This window comes from Homalodisca vitripennis, chromosome 3, assembly GCF_021130785.1.
Source record: "Homalodisca vitripennis isolate AUS2020 chromosome 3, UT_GWSS_2.1, whole genome shotgun sequence".
NCBI lineage: Eukaryota > Metazoa > Arthropoda > Insecta > Hemiptera > Cicadellidae > Homalodisca > Homalodisca vitripennis.
In genome coordinates this window covers 163491322-163511535 of record NC_060209.1, presented here as the reverse complement: position 1 = coordinate 163511535, position 20214 = coordinate 163491322, and the positions used below count along the sequence as shown (strand labels likewise).

The following is a 20214-nucleotide window of genomic DNA, read 5'->3' as shown; positions in this document are numbered from 1 at the left end:
CCACATGATACACTCAGATGTTTGTTCATTAACCCATTGGCTACCAATGACGTATATTGGCCGTCAACAGTTAACTTCGGCATAATTACCAATAACGGGCACTGCTCATCATGCTAAGTTCGTCATTTTCAAGTCGTAATATACTCCTGGTATCGATTATTTTTACATTTGGTCATAAAATATTCGATTTTGAAGCTGGTCATCTCTCTCGAAATTAATTATAGTTTACCACTCCATCTATTGATTGTTTTGATTAATTGTCGTCTGAAATGACGTCATGGTAAAATGAAGTTGTTTTGTTTTCTTTAGTAACTTTATGGAGAAAATACTCAATGAAAGTAAAAATAAAGTGAATAATGGTAACCTTGATGACAAAATTTTGAGTGAAAGTGGCGATGAATAAAAAAAAGTGACAAGGCCTAACCTTCAAACTTGGGATTGGCCAAAGCAAGCTAACGATCCACATAATTTTATTTTTTGGTGGTAGATCTGGTATAAATCTAATTGTTGCTAGGCAACTAAATACTTAAAACATAACAATAAAGTACATAATAAAGTAGATAATAAAGTACAATTTTAACATGTTAAATAGTCATTTAATATTTTTACGTGAGCCTAAACTCCCACACAATGATTTTCATTGCAAAATGAAAAATGAATTCGGTACCTGAGGGTAAAAATATTTGAATCTTAATTGATAGTCAATGGTTAAACTAGGTTTTCTTTCAGTGTTTGAATAAATAATAAAAGTCCACATACCAAGCACTATAAAATTATGTATGTGTTGAGATAATTAGGATAATGTTGTTATTATGTTTAAATCTCTTAAGGGCGTATTGAGTTTGTTTACACATTTATGAACTCTGTTATTTTCTTGTTGTCATCATGGTTACCCATAAGACCAATGTTAAAAAATTCACTAACGTTCAGTCAAATCCCATGGAGTGGTTTTAACAATTTTTGAACTGTGTTATTCATATATAAATGAAGCTTCATGTACAACTCTATACGTCAGTACGTTTTCAAAATATTGTGAGGACAGACAGAAATGAAATATTCCCAGCCCTATTCGCTAAAGCTCCGCCAATTAATCATTTAATCTAAAAATGCTTATTCAGTTTGACATTTCGAGGTAACAGCCACATGTGCAGCTTTCTTCCAACTAAGCTGGATGTGTTATTATTGTTTTCGTAGACAATCTAATTATCTATGTAACATTTTGTCATAATCTTTTATATTTTTAATTGTGTGTACACAATTAAAAGTGTATTTCTTTATTTGTTGGAACTCACATTAGTTACAATGAATCATTAATTGAATAATCTAAAACTATCAAATTATAATTGTTATAAATGATCACTTTTTCTTATCGATTTACATTTTTAAATTTTCATAGATTTGATAATAACTGACAATAATAATAATTTGACATACCCTTAAAAGTAACTTAAATAAAAAATACCTAAAACTATTATAAGTAATCAGAATTATTTTTATATACTAGATAAGAGGATTCCTATGAAAGTTTTAAGATATATGTAGTTTTTGTGCTCGATTTACTAAACATTAGGCGTGTTGAGAGTAAGTAATCCCCTCTAGCTTCAATATACTACTTCTGAAGACTGATTTTTCACTCGTTGAAAGCACCCAGTCACTCTTGTTTTTGGAATGGAGTAGAAATATCACAAATTTAATCATCAATTTTAGCTTCCGAAGAAAAGCGATGATCATGCAAATGTTTCTTCAGAATTAAACATAACTAGAAGTCGCACAGAGCAAAATCAGGTGAATAAGGGCGAGATGCTACTTCATTTCAATGATATTTTCAGTGAAATAAAGTTTTTGCACCAGTGTGAGAAGAGGCATTGTTGTGGTACAAAATTAAACCCTTTATGTTCAGTGTATCAACTAGCTGTAACAGACTTTTAACCCTCTAGCTTAATAGCCTTCACTAATCCCATATTTCTGAAAAAAAACCAGTGTACATTACTTTCTTCAGTGATCATTATTTCTTGCCCATTGTGGGGTCTTCACTCCATATGGAATTCTCTCCTCGGGTTGAACGTCATAAAATAGTAGAACCAGTGACAATTTTCAAAATAATCCGATGACCACCATTATTAGGCAGTTGGAGGGTCTGCTGATTGACGATTGACTCCACATGTTCAGCTTTTTGCTCATCTATCAAATTATAAGGTTCGATTTTCCTGCCTTTTTAAAAGTCTTGCAAGATTATTTGCCCTGCTGCGTATCCAATCCTTAAGGAAGCTTTATTATTTTTTTTTTTTTAGTGACAGCGAAATGCGTCCTAGAACATTTGTAATCTTGAAGTGAATTACAGCTCCTCAAAAATTCTAAATACCACCTAAAGACCAATGACACGAAATGGTTCTTCAAAGCCATAGACATTTTTGAGATGTACAATGCACTTCTCTTAAACCATCTTTATTAAAACCATTAAAATTTCATAACTTGAAGATGCTATTTTGATAACTACATGATAATGAAATTGATATTTCTGGACAAACGATACAAGTACACTGATGAACCCAAGTTGCTGTCAGGTACTGACTGGCTCTCAGACAATCAGGTAAGAATGATGATCAGAGATTGCAGTATGCACTGTCTGCAAGTATCTTAAAACTTCCAGAGCAACACTAATTTCTAAAGATAACAGAATAATGTTTTTAACATTTTGGTGCAGAAATAGGATCATAAAAATTTATAATTAGGTAGGGAAAAAGTAATATCACGTAATGACGACACCAGTGAGTTAATATTAAAACTTATACAATTGTTATAAAACATCAAGAGATTGATTGTTTATTGCTTGTACAATTTAGTATACATTAACAACTTTTGCAATGACCCTGCATAATTATGCAAAGTTCAATAATGTATTACATAAATAACATCTGTTGAATGTTATATTAACTATTGCAAGATTTTACTTGCTTTACAACATTTTACTCTTACATTAATTACACTCGTAACACAACACATTTATTTTAGATTTTACATAAAAATATGATAATAAAGTACAGTAAAGATATTTATAATCCGAGATTTTGTGGAGCTGAGTAACTAACCTTCAAGAAAAATACAATATCTGACTATACAACATTTTAATATCTACTTAAATCGTGTTAAACACAATCTATGGAAATGTGCAAGTGACAGGAAGACAACATTCATTTTTTAAATTACGTATCTGTTTAGACGGAAATTTTCAACTGATATTTGACTAAAGTAATATAAACACATTAGGCCTAGTTGAAACTGAAAATATTGGAAGTACATTTTTCAGCGACAATGGAAAATCATTGATAATCATATAAAAAAATATAACGTAAAGTTTTACTACTAATATATAAACATAACACGGTCCTTTAAAACTGAACATTACGTTTAGTAAATTAAAAATACTAAAAATTATTGTTCAACGATGGTTTTATAATTAATACCATACATACCAACGTTATAACAGCAAATATAATGGAGGGAGACATGTGATAGTAATTACTGCATTTAGAATGGCTTTTCTATACACCAAGGTGGTGGGTACGAAATGAGAGATAATTATGTTATATTCACTAGTTCTTAACAAAATATTGGACTCTTTAACTATGTGGAGATGTAACAGAGTTTTAATAAAATATTTCAAAGAAATAACTACGGCAAAATTGTTGAAACGATTAAAATTTTTTACCTATAAATTTTTGTTTTAATTTTGAAATTTTGAAAACTAAAATTCTCACACTGAATGGACACAGAATTAGTTAAGTATTTGTAATGCCAAAATACTGATAGAGCATAATAATTTTCAACATAAACATTAGTTAAGTGTCCTCTATCTCGTCCAATTAAAGTAAGATCAATCTAAAAAGTTACTCAAGTTTACTATCACAGAAAAAATAGTTTTAATACGTCTCAGAACAAAAAACCTGTTCCAATTGGCTCTCACAGTCAGATGCATTTGCTACAGAGTGAAATATTCATTTTTCCAATGAGTTACTTTTATGTGACTGGCTGGAATCCAGAAAGGAATACAGAAAACAACATCTTAAGTTTGACTGTAAGAGATGATAGATTTCATCTTAAACTTGAAGTATCTCAGCACAAATGGAGCTTCTAGGTGGGTTACACATATTTTATAGAAAATCCTTTTGGGAAAGAAACTAAATATGATGAAGCAATTGGAAATACTAGTGGAACTTTCCCAAATAACCCAAATAAATTCAGTTAAAATATTATACTTAGGGACTCATTAAATTGCCAGAGATCTTTGACACACTATTACAGTATTATTAGAAGGGTACTCTTCCTCTTTTCGGTAATACTATAGCAACTTTCACTGATCCAGGAAAGATGTAAACTAAATGTCAATAAATGTTCATAAGCAAAGAGTGCTATCTCCTTTTGGTTTTCTTTGTTTTATTTCATTGAGGGATTAAAGAAAAGTTTCATTTACAATTTTTTAAGTGTTTGGCTAATACTGAATGAATATAAACAATTGATAGTTTGCTATGTTGAATACTGTAATAGCTGCAACAGCTATAAAAATAAAATTAATAGTTGCTAAATTATATTAAAAACATATATACCACTAAATTTAATTCAAAATTTATCTAAAACGCTAAACTATATCAATTGTGACGTTTTAACTACTAAGATATCTAGCACCATCTTGACAGACTTATAACTTTATCACCTTGTCAATAATTATTCTAGATTGTAAACTGAAAAACTAAGTATAGAAATAAACTCACTTAAATATTAATAAACTAGTTAAGTTGGATCAAATAAGTTACCATTACAAAAGACATAACATAGTACTATTCAATTCTTCAACAACTCATGTTTTCAAAAAGATGTTGTTAATAAGTCATGAAATTTATTTTAATTTCCTATTTTTCAAAACATAGTTTAAATATAAGTAAAAAATAAATTTAAAAAACTTTAAATCAGTGCAGCACTTAGGAATTATATGATAAAGTATTCATAAAAGTATATGCATTATGTCCAGATATTAATAGTATAGATAATATGTGTAAAAATTATTAAATAATAAAATGTTCACTAAAGGCATTGTTAAATGTTTTAGATTTTATTTTAAAATATACTATAAAATAATAATGTTAGTAATTTGAACACTGAATGATTGTTTTTAATTCATGTTTAAATAATGTTAGTATTGGTAAAATGAACAATACTATTCACCAGAGATTGGTGTTAGTATATTTTGTTTGTGCAATCAGTTAAATCATTTTTGAAATACCAACAAACAAAAGGCAATGAGACTTTTGCAAAATATGTGGGAGAAAATATTACATAAATACACAACTTAGACCTTTTATACCTTTACGGAAAGAAAAATATTTGTTAAAAATAAAAGTATTAGTTCTCACAATTCCTTTGAAATAATTGTAAAGGTGCAACACATCTTTACCTTAAAATAATAAAAAATATTGTTAAAATGTTTTAAAACAAAAACAATAATCTTGCAGAATGAACAGATCTTTGGTCAGAATATATCTAGGAACATTTTAAAAATATATATTTTAACATAACTGTTAATAAACAGAACTCGGATAAATAATCAATAATAATTTAAATTGACTTAAGTGATTACGCTTAACAACTTTATTGTTTTTTTTGCTTTTATGAAACATAATATTATTTGCATTGTGATTTTGAAGGTTTACTACTATAATAAATAATATAAAAAGACAAGTTACAAAAATATTATACTAGTTTAATAAACACACAACAATTAAAAAATTAAAATTTATGCCATCGATTTAAAATTATCACAGCTAATAAATTATCTTAAAAACATTGATACACACTTAAAATTATTCTAAGTCAAGTATTTAATAAGATTTAAATAAAACAAGTGACTAGATTTTCTTTTAAATCAGTGCTTGATGAAAACTGAAGTAGACTTTACACCTTATATTAAAGCTTTGCTTACTATTAAATTTAATAAAATAAAAGTCATGTCTACTTTTCTAATAAAGGATGTATACTTATAATTTTAGTAGCATGAGTATGGAAGGTTAAAGCAAAGTTATTGCTAAAATTAAGATAATCTTTGGTTTTGTATGGGATTGGAGCTTAATTCTAGGATAAGAGATCAAATTTATCTATATCACAATGTAGGAGAACTCCAGCGAGTGACAAAGAAGAGAGGGGAGATGTTCAGAGATTGACTGGAGCAATCAAGTGAGTTGTCGTCTGTTGGTCTCGAACTCTGCAAAAATTTAACCAACAGTTAGGCTTTCCCCTAAATTAAATTTAATTCAATACTTCTTTATTCAATTAGTATACAATTCGTGCACTGAATGTTGTCATAATTTAAACTAAAGTATATATTAAATTTAATCAAACTGATGATAAATTCAAATACAAAACTAACTACTTCATTCAATTAACACATCAAATAACTAATAAAAAGTTATTAGCAAACACTATGAACAGTTAATGTTTAATTAAATTCATTAAAACTATAGAGAGCCTTTTTAATCAGGAAATATTTCAGTGTTGTCTTGATGTTTGATAAGACAACCACTCTTTTCATTTCTGTGGGTGTGGGTGTGGGATTTATCATGGAAAATGGTTTCATCTAGTGAAGTGTTTTGCGATAGAACTCAATGCAGTATGTGGGTATGGCTGTCTTCCTGATGTCTGGTGTTGTATTTGATTTGGGGTAGACTATCAAATCTTAGTGTCATGGATAGTATAGATTCACAAACATGCCATAGACTGTCTTTGATCTTTCACCGATTTGCCTTGTCTGAGTCTTAATCCTTTGCAATCAGGAGGCTACTAATGTGGCCAAAATTTATCTCTCGCTCAGCTTGGATAAATAATTCGCAGGTGGTTGACGTCTAAGCTCATCACGCATAGTAACCGGCTGCAATCTGCATCACCACTCAACACTTGCACAACCATGTACATAATTTTGAATGGCAGTATTTGACCTTCGGTTCTATAAGTAACAGATTTATATGAAATTGCTAAATAATTACAAAGTTTATTAGCTTCAAGGTTGAAACTATCAGTTGGTTATTTATTATTTGCTTTTACATGAACCAAATAATTTAAGTTATTATTTGACCAGTTCTAAAGAAATTTTATTTTCAGAATAAAAATACAATCAGTCTCAAGTAAGTCTCTAGTATCAACAGAAATAAACTATACTTTTGGCTGTCTCTACCAAACGCAGTGGTATTTTAATAAATTGGTACAACACTATAGCAGCTACAGTTACTGACACTTGGAAAAAACAATACTGATGTTTAGTATGATATTTACTGCAAATAGAGAAATATTAATTTAGTTACTTATTTCACCAAGAAGTTGCAGTACTTTTCAGTCATAACTGGATAAGGAGTGAATTTTATAACTGCACAATACAGGCCTGGTGAGCTGCACAACAGAACAGCAAGGACTACTAAGTGTAGCCCGCAGAGCTAAGGAACAGAACATGGTCATAAATCAATGACCAGACGCAGAGAACAGCTATTCCACCCTTGTGGCCTGGCGATCTGGGAGGATAATCATAGAAATTTAATGTCAATTGCAAAGCATTAATCCTTGATAGTCACGCTTGTGTTAACATAGGCGATTCCACTTTGTGTTCACCAACCATGCAGCGAACTCGAACATTATATAGAAAATACTAATTACAAGCACAATATTATTTACAAAACTTAGATAATTAGTCAATAAATTTTTCAACAATTGGTAATTTCTGTACTGCCGATTAGTCCTTTGCTAATGATGTGGCGAGTCTCCACAGATTCGATTATCTGACCTCGGAAAGTAACAGGAGGTGTACAACACTTGTCTTGCATCTTCTAAATACTCCAATGGAATATAAAATATTCACGATTACAAGAATAACTGGACAATATTCCTGATTTATCATGAGATTCCCTAATTTTTCCATGTTGTTAAACATTCCTGGTTTTCCTGGTCGATAGACACCCTGAGTCTAGGTGTTTCTGATGTATAAACGATGCAGAAAGTTCATTTTGAATGTCTTCATTGTCCACATTTTTGGACTTTGTCAGACAGACGTGGACTCCAGGTTCCAGGTGCCTGTGAGTTTCAGATTTTTTATACTCTACTAGTTGGAAGGTGAAATGGAGCAATTCAACATTGCCATTGATTTAAAGTTTATATTGATGATGAAAGGTTTGAAAGGATAATAGGATTTTGAACATTTGTAATCGTTATATGTTAGAAAAAAGGATAACGTTTTAAGGATTGAAATCTATTGTTTTCTTCAGGTGACAATGGACTCAAAGTTAAAATAATTAAGTGATACCTGACAAACTTCATGACGTCAAGACTGCACAGAATGAACCTAAGCAATATCACCCTTCGTTAGTTCGAGTGTGATAATTAGTGCTCTTCGTTCCTGTGCAGTGACATCGCAAAATCCTATTTTCCTTTCATTAGCATTGAATCAACCCTTCTTACATAGATAGATATGTAATCACGTTGAACAAAAATGAATAAAGAATCTTTGACTAGACTTCATTTCAGTTTATTTAGTAATTGCCAAATTTCATGCTAAGAAGTAATAAGTCCACAAAACATGTCAGTCAGACATATTACAAGTACAATTATGATGTTTTTATGGTAGGCTATGCAAAAACATAGTCATTAAAATCAATCCTGATTTACCCCACAATTATTTATAATATAAAAACCTTAAAACTTGATGTGCATAGTTCCAACAGAACATATTGTTAGATTGGGCAGAATTTTACAGGCAAAATGTCCCTATGGTAGGTAGGATCAGCTCACTGTAGGCTACTAGTCTCTAAAAACTAATACCTCTATATAACTGTTTAGATACGACTCCAATCACAGCAACTAGAATCAGTATTTACATCCAAATTTAATATTTAAAAACAAATAGTTGCTACCTGATGAGCCATTCCTTCAGCCTGCGAGTGCGGTCAGCAATATCATTGGCTCGATGAGGAGCCAAAGTATAGGAATCCACCCCTCCCTGGCCTATGGCTCGCCTCTCATAGTTCAATACTGGCGGAGGTCCTAAACCTAAACACCAATGTCATTTATGTAAATCTTATCCAGGTATGTTTTAATTGAACCGACTGGAACCAAATTTTGTATAAATCACAAAATGTCTATATAGAATAGAGTAGGCAAAATGTTATTATAATTGTATAAATAAAATTATGTACGTTTAAAAATTTTAAAAAACACTTTAAATTGATGGTTATTTTATATACCAGAATATGAATCTATGGTTAGATCTCTTACATCAAAAATCACTTCAAAAATCTGCATTATATTTAGTACATTATTAATATTATGGATGGTAAAATAAAAAAGTTGATTGAAGAATCTTGGAGCATTGAAAAGTTAGTTGAAAAGTTTTACTATCACTGGTAAATAATACAAATTTTCCAATATGTATTTCTTTATTGCAAGGCCTTTCAGAATCAATGATTCCATCATCAGGCACTTCACAAATGAATAAATATTTCCATTTTTATAAATAATAGATATTCAAATAACATATGGTAAAGGTTTTGGAAATATGATTAGCCAGTATAAAATATTTAAACAGAATTACATTTTAATTTTCTTATAAATTGATACGAGAGTAGAATTAAATTTTGAATAGTTCCGTCTTCATTATTGATAAGTTTTTCTTGATTTGTGTTAATGTAAAATGTTTCCTAAGCATTTAAGTGTATTGTGTTAGTAACTTCTTTCAATAATCAAAACTTTTTATTAGAGATGGTATGTCCAGATTCAATACAGTGATTCGCAATAGCAGATTTTTCATTTCTTCCGTATTTTATATGTGCAAAGTGTTCTTTGAATCGTCTCTTGATGTTCCTTTTCATTTGCCCAATGTACAATATATCACAGTTGTTGCATTTAATTTCATAAATTCCTTATTTGTTTTCGAATGAGTTTTTGTCATTGGGATTTCCTAATATTCGTGATAATTTGTTGGTTATTTTGTAAGAAAACATCTGGAATTTATGAAATTATGCAACGACTGTTCAGATTAATGAAACTACTGTACTTTATTAAACTGCAGCTTAACAAACAACACATTCCCCAGAGCAAAAGTTCCCCTAGAGACTACAAGTTACCTGGCACTTGCTGTTTGCCTAGAATAGTCCAAATCTCTCGTATTTCACTGTTGATATTCTCCAAACTCTGAAGCACATTTTCAGTCCAAAACATCTCTGGAGGTCTGCCATTCACACACTGACCAGCTAGAACCAATACGTTTTAGCTACATACTCTTACTAAATCTATAGCAAATGAACTCAAAATTAAAAAGAGAAATCACAACTATTTTAAATTTTATGGAAATGTTATTCTCAGACTGACAAACTTCAAACAAGGTCACTTTATTCACGAACATTAAGAGAACAATATTACAGACGATTTTATATTATTCTGTAAAAAAATACACAATTTAATACTGGACAAATTTGTCTTAATTATACATATTTTAACAAGGCTAGTTTTCTTTATGTAACTTAGTTATTTCATTAGTTGGATATCTTTAGTAGCTTAACTTTTTGAAGATCTATCACCCAAAATCAATTTGAAATTAAATGAAATTGACACATCTAACAAACTTAATATCCTGGAATTAATAACTTGAGTTTCAAGTACTGTAAAGTGTCAAGAAGTCGGGTTAATTGGAACGAAACCTCTTTTGGATTATTGTATTATCCGACTTTTGGAATGAACCCAAAAAAAGGTCTTCAATGTAAAAATAACGCTCAAATTACCCATATTTTGTTGCTATATATCAGGTTACTGAAAGAAAGGTACTCAGTACGTTTCATAGGCCACTCAGCCAAATTCCATGGTTGGACATGCACCATCTTAGAACTCATTCATGTTTACATAGGTTTAAGTCCATTTAAAGTAACATCTTTCTCACAATATTTTGCCATTAGCCCTTTTTTCATATTTTCCTTATGTTCTTTGTCCTAATGAAATTTGGTTCCACCAAAACAGCATTTCACCCTCCATTTGCTAACCATTGAAAAGAAGTACACAACAAACTCCATTTTCTGGATGTGCTTGTAATAAAAGATAAGGATATCCTAATACAACAGTTAATTGTAAGAAAACACAATTGTTAGACAGAGCAAAGAGCTTGTGCTCACACAAGATGGTTTGAGAGAACAATAAAAAAAATTTTGAATTGGATCTTTTAAAAAATGAATAATCACATTCTATCATAAAGAAGTGCAAAAAAACAGTAGAAAAGCATGGATCAAAAAATTAAAATAAAAAATCTACATAACCGCTTTTAGAAAACGAAACGAGACAAAGTCTCATAAAAACCAAACCAAAATCTGACACACAGGTCTCAAAAAGCTTTGTTTACAGTATAATATGTTCTTTTAATAAGGAAATACATAATTGAAACAAAATACCACTAAATGTAAGAATAACATTAAAAAAAATACTAAAAAAAACTGGTGGGAAGTTTACAATTGCTCAACAATCTTGGTCTGAAATTAGCACATGAAATGGGATGAAGCCAACATAATAAAACATGAGGGGAATTTCTTTAAATGCATACTAATTGAGGTTTCATACATAAAACTAGAAGACCAACTGCTAAGTCAATCTTCGGTTGACATTAGTTCACTCTATGTACCAATATTTAAAAAAGAACTAAAAAAAATCAAATCTAAAAAGATTTTAAAAACCAAACAAACCTCAATCAACAAAATTCATAAACACATCAGTGACATTAATTAATGTCTAGGATCAAAACATATGCTGGAGGTGGCTGTTTTTACCCTGCCTGACCATTGCCTTTCCATCTCATTGTTTCAGACGAAATGCCATAAGACCGCAGGAAGAGCCAACGTTGATATTCACGTTAGTACACTTTCGCCTGTACTGGTATTATATGTGATAGTGCTCTTGACTTCTCGTACTCATAACTTGCAATGACGTCTGTATCCCTTTCTCCTGGCCAGACTCCAAGCAGTTTTCGGGAATGTTTGACTCCCTTTTCTTTCCATTCATTTTGTCTTTATTTTCTTTCTTTTTCTATGTATGTACTAATTATTTCCTCACCTGAAGAAGAAGATATATTTCAATCCTCAAAACGTTGGGTTATACATTTTGTAACATATAACGATGGCAATTTCCGAAATTTTATTATCTTTTCAAATCTTCCATCATTAATAACAAACTTAACTCAGTTTATTTACAAATTTATTTACTCTGCAATTTCCTTGTTGCCACCATGGCAACTCAATACCCATAAGACCAATGTAAAAATATTCGGTAATGCTAAGCTAGATCCCACAGAGTGACATGCACCATCATAGAACTCAGCGTTGCCTATTAATGAAGCTTAATGCAACATTTAAAGTCTACAGGTCAGTTGGTTTTAAAAATATTGTGAGGACTGACAGATAGACAGAAATCAAATATTTACAGCCCATTGAGTGACAGGCTTCGCTAATGCTCAGCTAATAATATAACATTACTGCCCTTGATTTCAAAACTCCCCAGGATTCTGTATAGGTAATATGTACTTGTAGTTCATATTGTTTAGATAATATGACTTATTGCTATTGTGTGAGTATTGAATTTTGTTCAAGCATTGCTGAGCATGAACTACATCTGAGTGTAGCAGTAAAAATGCCACAAACAAATACATTACACAGTGTTTATATTTTAAAATCATTTATTGTTTTTGAATACTATAATACTAGAATTTTATAATACTAGGATATATTGTTGATTCTTTTCTTCAAGAATAAACTCTTGAATTGGCCGAATATTTTGATTTTGAAACATATTTGGTTAGTCAAAACACGTACTGTTGGAAAGGTCCAGGTCACTGCCGCTGAAGCCTGAAGAATCTGTGTTAGTGATGGTTGTGGTGTCCTGGGAGTGGTGAGGTGTGTAGGCAGCAGCTCTCTCAATGCTCTGCTCTAAATACCTCAGGCGGATGATCTTCTCTCCCAGCAGAGCTCTTGTGCGGTGTAAACTAACTTCCATGTCTGTCAGCTCTCTCTCCTCCTGAACAAAATCAATTATCATCATATCTATAGTTAACAAACTGTAAACAGATTTTAGAATATATTCAAGAAGTAAACCAGTATAAATCTGTCTGTAACAGCCACAAAACTGTAATTATAAATAGATATATGGTACCTTGTCATCAGTTCTAAAATTTTGGTTATGTACAATTAACACCAAGTGTGTAGGTGTATAAAAACAAAAAAGTTGATGAAAGTTAAAAAGACGTACAAATGTATTGAAACTCACACGGATTAAACCTACCCCATATGCACAACCACAGGCCTGACCCGGCCGGCCGGCAGCGCAGACACTGAGGACACAGTCTTTAAATTTAGCGTTTCCATACACCTGACAACGGAACTTTTATCCCAAAACATATAGCGCTAATTCTACATAACAAAAATTTTGGAACTTTTAACAAGGTAAGGTATCTAATAAACTAGTTCTTTGTTTAAAGTTTATTATTGATGATGGAACTATCTTTTCTTCTTTCTGTTCGTTATGTTTGTATATACTAATACATCCCCTACCTGACGAAAGGGATAGATTCCAACCTCAAAACATGCTACCTTTTGTAACCATAGAGATAGAAAATGTCCAAAATCCTGTTATCCTGTCAAGTAAACTAGTCTTCACACTTGTTGATGGTTAAGTAATCTTATAAATAAAAATGAATGTCGAAATGTGTTGGTAAGCGCTAAACTCGATAACGGGTGGACGGATTCGGTTAATTCTTTTTGTAAAATGTTCATTGAAATCCGAGGAAGGAAGGTTTTTATGAAGAAAAAGTTAAGAAAATATATCTGGAATATTTTGGAATTCAGGAAAAATTGTAGTTTGTACGTTTCATAATTAAAATTAAACTGGCATTAAACAGCTGTTGACAGCTATAGTTCGAAAAAAACTTTCTGAAACATCTGCTTACATTTAAATGTTACCAATAATAAATAAAAACAGTGCAGTGATCGTGTAATGCAGATAGTAAATAAAACATTAATATATCTGTGACCTAATCTATTGAGTTTGCTTTTGTCAACTGATACACGAAAACAAATTTGTATATCATGTTTTGTGCAGAGTGTTTACTTAGTTAGTGTTTGTTTAGTTCGTGATTAGTGAAAAAATAATTTATATTTGATATGCCTCCTATAAGACGAAGCAATTTTAGGTAGAAGAACCAGAAATGCTACAAACCAAGCTAATTACGATCTAATCGTACTGCACAAGAACGTGACGACGGAAATGAACGTGAAAGAATTCGGATATTACAAACGCGTGAATCGCGAGCGCGACATTCAACTAATAATCGCGCAGTTTGAATCGAGCTGCTTTCAGTTACGATGTGTCAATTGACTACAGTAACTACCAATGTGTTGTTATTGGTTCTATGAACTCGGTTTGCTCACACTGTAAGGCATTAAAATACAAAAACGAAGCCCATGGATTGTGTTGCGCAAATGGTAAAGTAAAATTGATACCATTGGATCCACCACCAGAACCATTGTACTCATTGGTTTCAGGAATAGGAACAGATTCTATACACTTTTTGACACATATCCAACAATATAACAATTGCTTTTCAAATGACTTCATTTTGGGACAACAAATGTAGTTCGGGAAAATTTTATGCCAACTTTCATGGTATGTATTATAGCAGTTACCATAATTATTTTAGCGAACAAAAATTTTCTGTCACCAAAGTTAAGATGTGTCACTAATCTTTAATTTCTTAATCACTTATATATCACTTAGTCATCATATTATATGGTGATTCAGTTTCAGTGACATTTTTTATTTATATTTTATATTTGATAGATATTAGTTAAAACTAAATATATACTTTTTAAGATAAAAATATTATTTAAGTTTGATCACTGACAATCCATTAATTTATACCACACCATAATATTTTTTTTTTATTTACAGATACAAGGGCAAATATATCACAGAGCAGGTTCACTGTTACCAGTGTCAGATAGCGACAACAAATTCCTGCAAAATTTATTTTATGGGCAATTCACCACAAGAAATTGATCTGCGTTGTGTGCACATAACCAATTTAGTAAAGAGGTCTATTGTAGAACAATTACAAACTTTATTTCATCAACACAATCAATTGATTATATTGTTTAAAACTGCCCTGGATCTGATGCCATCCGATAATCACAAAATTGTAATCAGAGCTGATAAAACACCTGCAGGTCAACATACAAGACGTTTTTAATGCACCAACTATTGATGAAGTTGCTATCGTTGTAGTTGGAGAAAACTTGGAATCCCGTGATATTGTTTTACATCGTCGGAATGATCAATTACAACGTATAAAGGAAACACACCCGCTCATATGATGCACTGCAATATCCCATTATATTTTGGCAGGTGAAGATGGCTACGATTTCTCAATAAAAATGATAAATCCCATTACAGGTAACTAAAATATTAGTTTAGCTATGGCGATAATATCTCAGTCATTATATTATGTATATTTTAATTTTTATATTTGAATGTTATTAAAACAAAATATATTTACAGGTTCTGAAACCAACAAAAAAGTCAGTTCAATGAACTATTATTCATACCGCCTAATGATTCGGGAAAATGAAGAAAATCACATATTGAAATGTCGGCGATTATATCACAAATATGTTGTTGACATGTATGTTAAAATTGAAACGGGAGAGATTAACATTCATCAGGTTGAATCAAACCAAACTCCGATCTGAAGAGTATTATTCACCTTCGAGATGCGATTAATACTGATGGAAATGCACAGAATGTCGGTCCGGATGACTATTCTTCCAGCAACATACATCAGAAGCCCTCGGCATATGCACGAATATGCTCAAGAATGCCATGTCGTATGTTCGTCATTATGGTACAGCTGATTTGTTCATCACATTTACATGCAATCCGCAATGGATAGAAATCAAGCAGGAGTTATTCCCTGGGCAATCACCATTGATCGTCATGATATTACAGCCAGAGTCTTTAGACAAAAATTGAAATCTTTAATGGATTTCATCGTAAAAACATAATGTGTTTGGTGAGACACGCTGCTGGATGTATTCTGTGGAGTGGCAGAAACGAGGATTGCCACATGCACACATTTTGATTTGGTTGGTTGAAAAGATAAGGCCAAATGAAGTTGATGCAGTGATATCAGCTGAAATCCCTAATGTACAAGTAGATCCTGGATTGCATGAGGTAGTTATCAAAAACATGATACATGGTCCCTGTGGAACTCTTAATCAAAATTCACCGTGTATGATGGATGGTAAATGTTCAAAACGATATCCACGGACATAATATCGGAAACAATTACTGGTAATGACGGTTATCCATTGTATCGTCGCAGATCGACAGCAGACAATGGGGAAAATCAACAATTGTCAAATTAAATCAACAGATATTGAAATAGATAATCGTTGGATTGTTCCATATTCACCCATTTTATCAAAGACATTCAAAGCACACATCAACGTTGAATCTTGCCTTCAGTGAAATCTATTAAATACATTTGCAAAATATGTAACCAAAGGGAGTGATATGGCTGTGATTGGAATTGGTGCAGAGGAATTCCAATGATGAAGTTACCCAATACCAAATGGGCCGCTATGTCAGTAGTAATGAAGCAGTTTGGCGAATATTTTCTTTTTCCTATTCATGAGAGACACCCTTCTGTTGTTCACTTAGCTGTGCATTTAGAAAATGGACAAAGAGTGTATTTTACAGCACAGAACGCAGTACAAAGAGCTGCTCAGCCACCACTACATTAACCAATTTTTTTTTGAGACATGCCAAAACGATGATATCGCACAAACATTGCTATATTCTGAAATGCCAAAATATTATACCTGGAATCAATCCTCAAGGAGATTTATACGTCGGAAACAAGGAAAACCAGTTCCAGGATATTACAGATGTATATTCCACCGATGCGATTGGCCGGATTTATTCAGTACATCCAAGCAATGATGAATGTTTTTATTTACGACTGCTATTAGTCAATGTACGTGGCCCAACATCATTCCAACAGTTACGAACTGTTGATGGTGAATTGTGTGGATCCTACAGAGAAGCCTGTCAACGTTTGCAATTGCTTGAAAATGACGCGCTCATTGGGATCAAACTCTCAATGATGCTGTATATCATCACACGCTCATCAAATACGAACATTGTTTTCTATAATCATATTCTACATGCTTCCCATCAAACCCAATTGATTTGTGGATCAAGTACAAAGATTATATGTGTGATGATATTTTGTATCAAATACGGAATAGAATGGGAAATCCAAATATACAAATCAGTGAAGAAATTTACAATGAAGCATTGATTTCAATTGAGGACATGTGCTTGATAATGTCAAACAAACTATTAATTCAATTAGGCCTGACCGCGCCCAATCGTCCAATGCATGACGCTTTTAAACCAAGAGTTGCATCGAGAAAAACTGTATGATTTCAACGCTTTGAAAGAAATTAATTCAAACAAATCTTCCACTGTTAAATGAACAACAGAAGTATGTATTTGAAACTCTTATGAAAGTAACAAATGATGAAACTGGAGGGGATTTACTTCTTAGATGCACCTGGTGGTACAGGAAAAACTTTTTTGATTTCATTAATATTAGCAACAATTCGCTCACAAAATAAAATTGCACTTGCACTCACTTCGTCGGGAATCGCAGCAACTTTTGCTTGAAGGTGGTCGAACAGCCCATTCAGCACTAAAATTGCCATTAAAATATGCAAAGCAATGAAACTCCAACCTGCAACGTTTCGAAGAACTCTGCAATGGCAAAGGTTTTGCAGCAATGTAAATTGATTGTTTGGGGATGAATGCACGATGGCACATAAAAAAATCTTTGGAGGCTTTAGACAGAACCTTAAAAGATCTACGGAGCAAGAATAAACCGATTTTTTTGTGGTGCAATGATTTTATTAGCAGGAGGATTTTCGTCAAACATTGCCAGTGATTCCACGATCAACGTCAGCTGATAAACTCAATGCATGTCTAAAGTCCTCAATTTGTGGAAAACATGTCAAAGTACTTCATTTAAAGCAAGAATATGCGTGTCGAGTTGCAAAATGACCAATCTGGAGACATATTCTCTAAACAACTCATTGACATTGGTAATGGCAAATTTCCTATAGACATGTTGACTGGCTGCATTAACTTTCCTCAAAGTTTTTGTCAGTTAACTCGATCAAAAGATGAACTTATTCAGAAGGTGTTTCCAGATGTTTCTCAAAATTACAGAAACCATGATTGGTTGAGCGAACGAGCTATACTGGCTGCAAAAAACATAGATGTAAATGAATTTAAATTTCAAAATTCAAGAACAAATTACAGGCGAATTGAGGATATATAAATCAGTTGATTCGGCTACTAATCAAGATGATGTAGTCAACTATCCACCGGAATTTTTTAAACTCGCTGGATTTGCCAGGATTGCCACCTCACAATCTTCAATTTAAAGGTTGGATCGGTGGTTATAATGTTGCGAAATATCAACCAACCGCGTCTTTGCAACGGTACACGGTTAGTGATAAAAAATTTACTAAACAATGTGATAGAAGCAACTATAATCAAAGGAAAGTATAAAAGGAGAGGATGTTCTCATACCGCGCATCCCAATGATTCCGACTGATGTGCCATTTGAGTTTAAACGACTACAGTTTCCAGTGCGGCTTGCTTTTGCTATGACTATAAACAAGTCCCAGGGGCAATCATTAAGTGTTTGTGGTATTAATCTAGAAAACCATGTTTCTCACATGGTTCAATTGTATGTTGCCTGTTCCCGTGTGGAAAAACCATCAGATTTGTTTATCTATGCGCCAGGTAATTCAAACAAAAAACATCGTATACCACAAAGCACTACAATGATAATAATTAATAACTATGATTCACATGATTAACAATAAAGCGATTACTTACTTTTAAATCCTTATATATGTTTTATTTAATTATTTTTTATTCACAACGCCCTATCACCAGGGTGACGGTTCTGTTCAGGAGAATTTTTTTAAATACGTAGGCAAAAAAAAACTGCCCACATTACAAATCTTTTTGACAGGACGAAGTCTGTCGGGTCAGCTAGTACAATAATACATTGTGTCTGAAATTTCAGCACTCCCCTTCAACTCTTTATAATATTTTGTATTTGTATTTTATATTCTTTAAGTATGACTTATCGCTGATATGTGTGACAGGTGAATGTTATGTGAACCTTATTCCGAAAATGATCAATAACAATATCCTGGCTTTTATTGGAATAGAAATGTAGAGCTGCAGAGGAACTGACCTGATGCAACTGGTGAAGGGTCTCAGTGTGCTGCTTGTGTCGCAACTGTAGCTGTCTGCTCTCTATGTTGTGTCTCTGTTCAGCCAAAGCTTGCTTCGCTCGCCTAACTGACTCACGCTCCAGGTGTAGCCGATGTCTGTAGAAGTCCAGCTCACAGCTTGCTCCTGCTGTATAATGTACTATATGAGCTTGTGTCTAGGTAATGAACATTCTATAATACTTTTTTATTAACTAATGAGATGATATAATAGTAATCGGTATATGAATGAATTATTGTCTTCTTAAGACAAGACACCAGACATTTTAGACACTTACTCATTTTTAGTAATAAAATAATAACCCTTAACAGTCATGTTGTGGTATCTTTGAAGGTTTATCATTTTGTTGAAAGACAAATTAGCTCATATCCCTTTGACAGATGTAAAAATAATTTCTATTCCTGGCTGTTGAAGAATCCATTTCATAGTTTAAATGAATTTTTTCAAAATTAAAAATATGGATTTTATGGATATGGAGTTTTTGTAATCTGTTATAATCACTGTTGTGCTGTATAGGCTTCATTATTGTTAGTTTTAAAATTTTGACATGGATGTAATAATGAGATGTATATTTTTGTGGCAAATAAAAATGATGAAATGAAATAATAATATATGATATGTGTCTGTCTCAAAGAAAAGTATACGCATACTTTAAACTTATCATTCTTTTGCACCGAAAAAGTGATAATTTTTGAATTGGAACTATTATTAAAACTTTCAACAGTAATATATCCACAAAATAAATTTACTTATACTGAACATTTCTTTCGTAAAATCCATCTAATCTAGTGT

At 32.0% G+C, this 20214-nt stretch overlaps 1 protein-coding gene across 2 annotated transcripts in view; it reads right to left on the bottom strand.

Annotated features, from left to right (window-relative positions):
• Positions 1-1235: 1235 nt before the first annotated feature.
• LOC124357729 (centrosomal protein of 164 kDa-like) overlaps positions 1236-20214 on the bottom strand; it is a 67854-nt gene continuing 48875 nt past the window's right edge. For both annotated transcript variants that reach the window (XM_046809738.1, XM_046809739.1), the window contains 5 exons: positions 19385-19551; positions 12873-13074; positions 10152-10277; positions 8943-9078; positions 1236-6253 (listed from right to left, as the gene is read on the bottom strand). In XM_046809738.1, the coding sequence (XP_046665694.1) occupies positions 6202-6253; positions 8943-9078; positions 10152-10277; positions 12873-13074; positions 19385-19551 (683 nt within the window). In that variant the 3' untranslated portion in view covers positions 1236-6201. The remainder of the gene's footprint in view (positions 6254-8942; positions 9079-10151; positions 10278-12872; positions 13075-19384; positions 19552-20214) is intronic.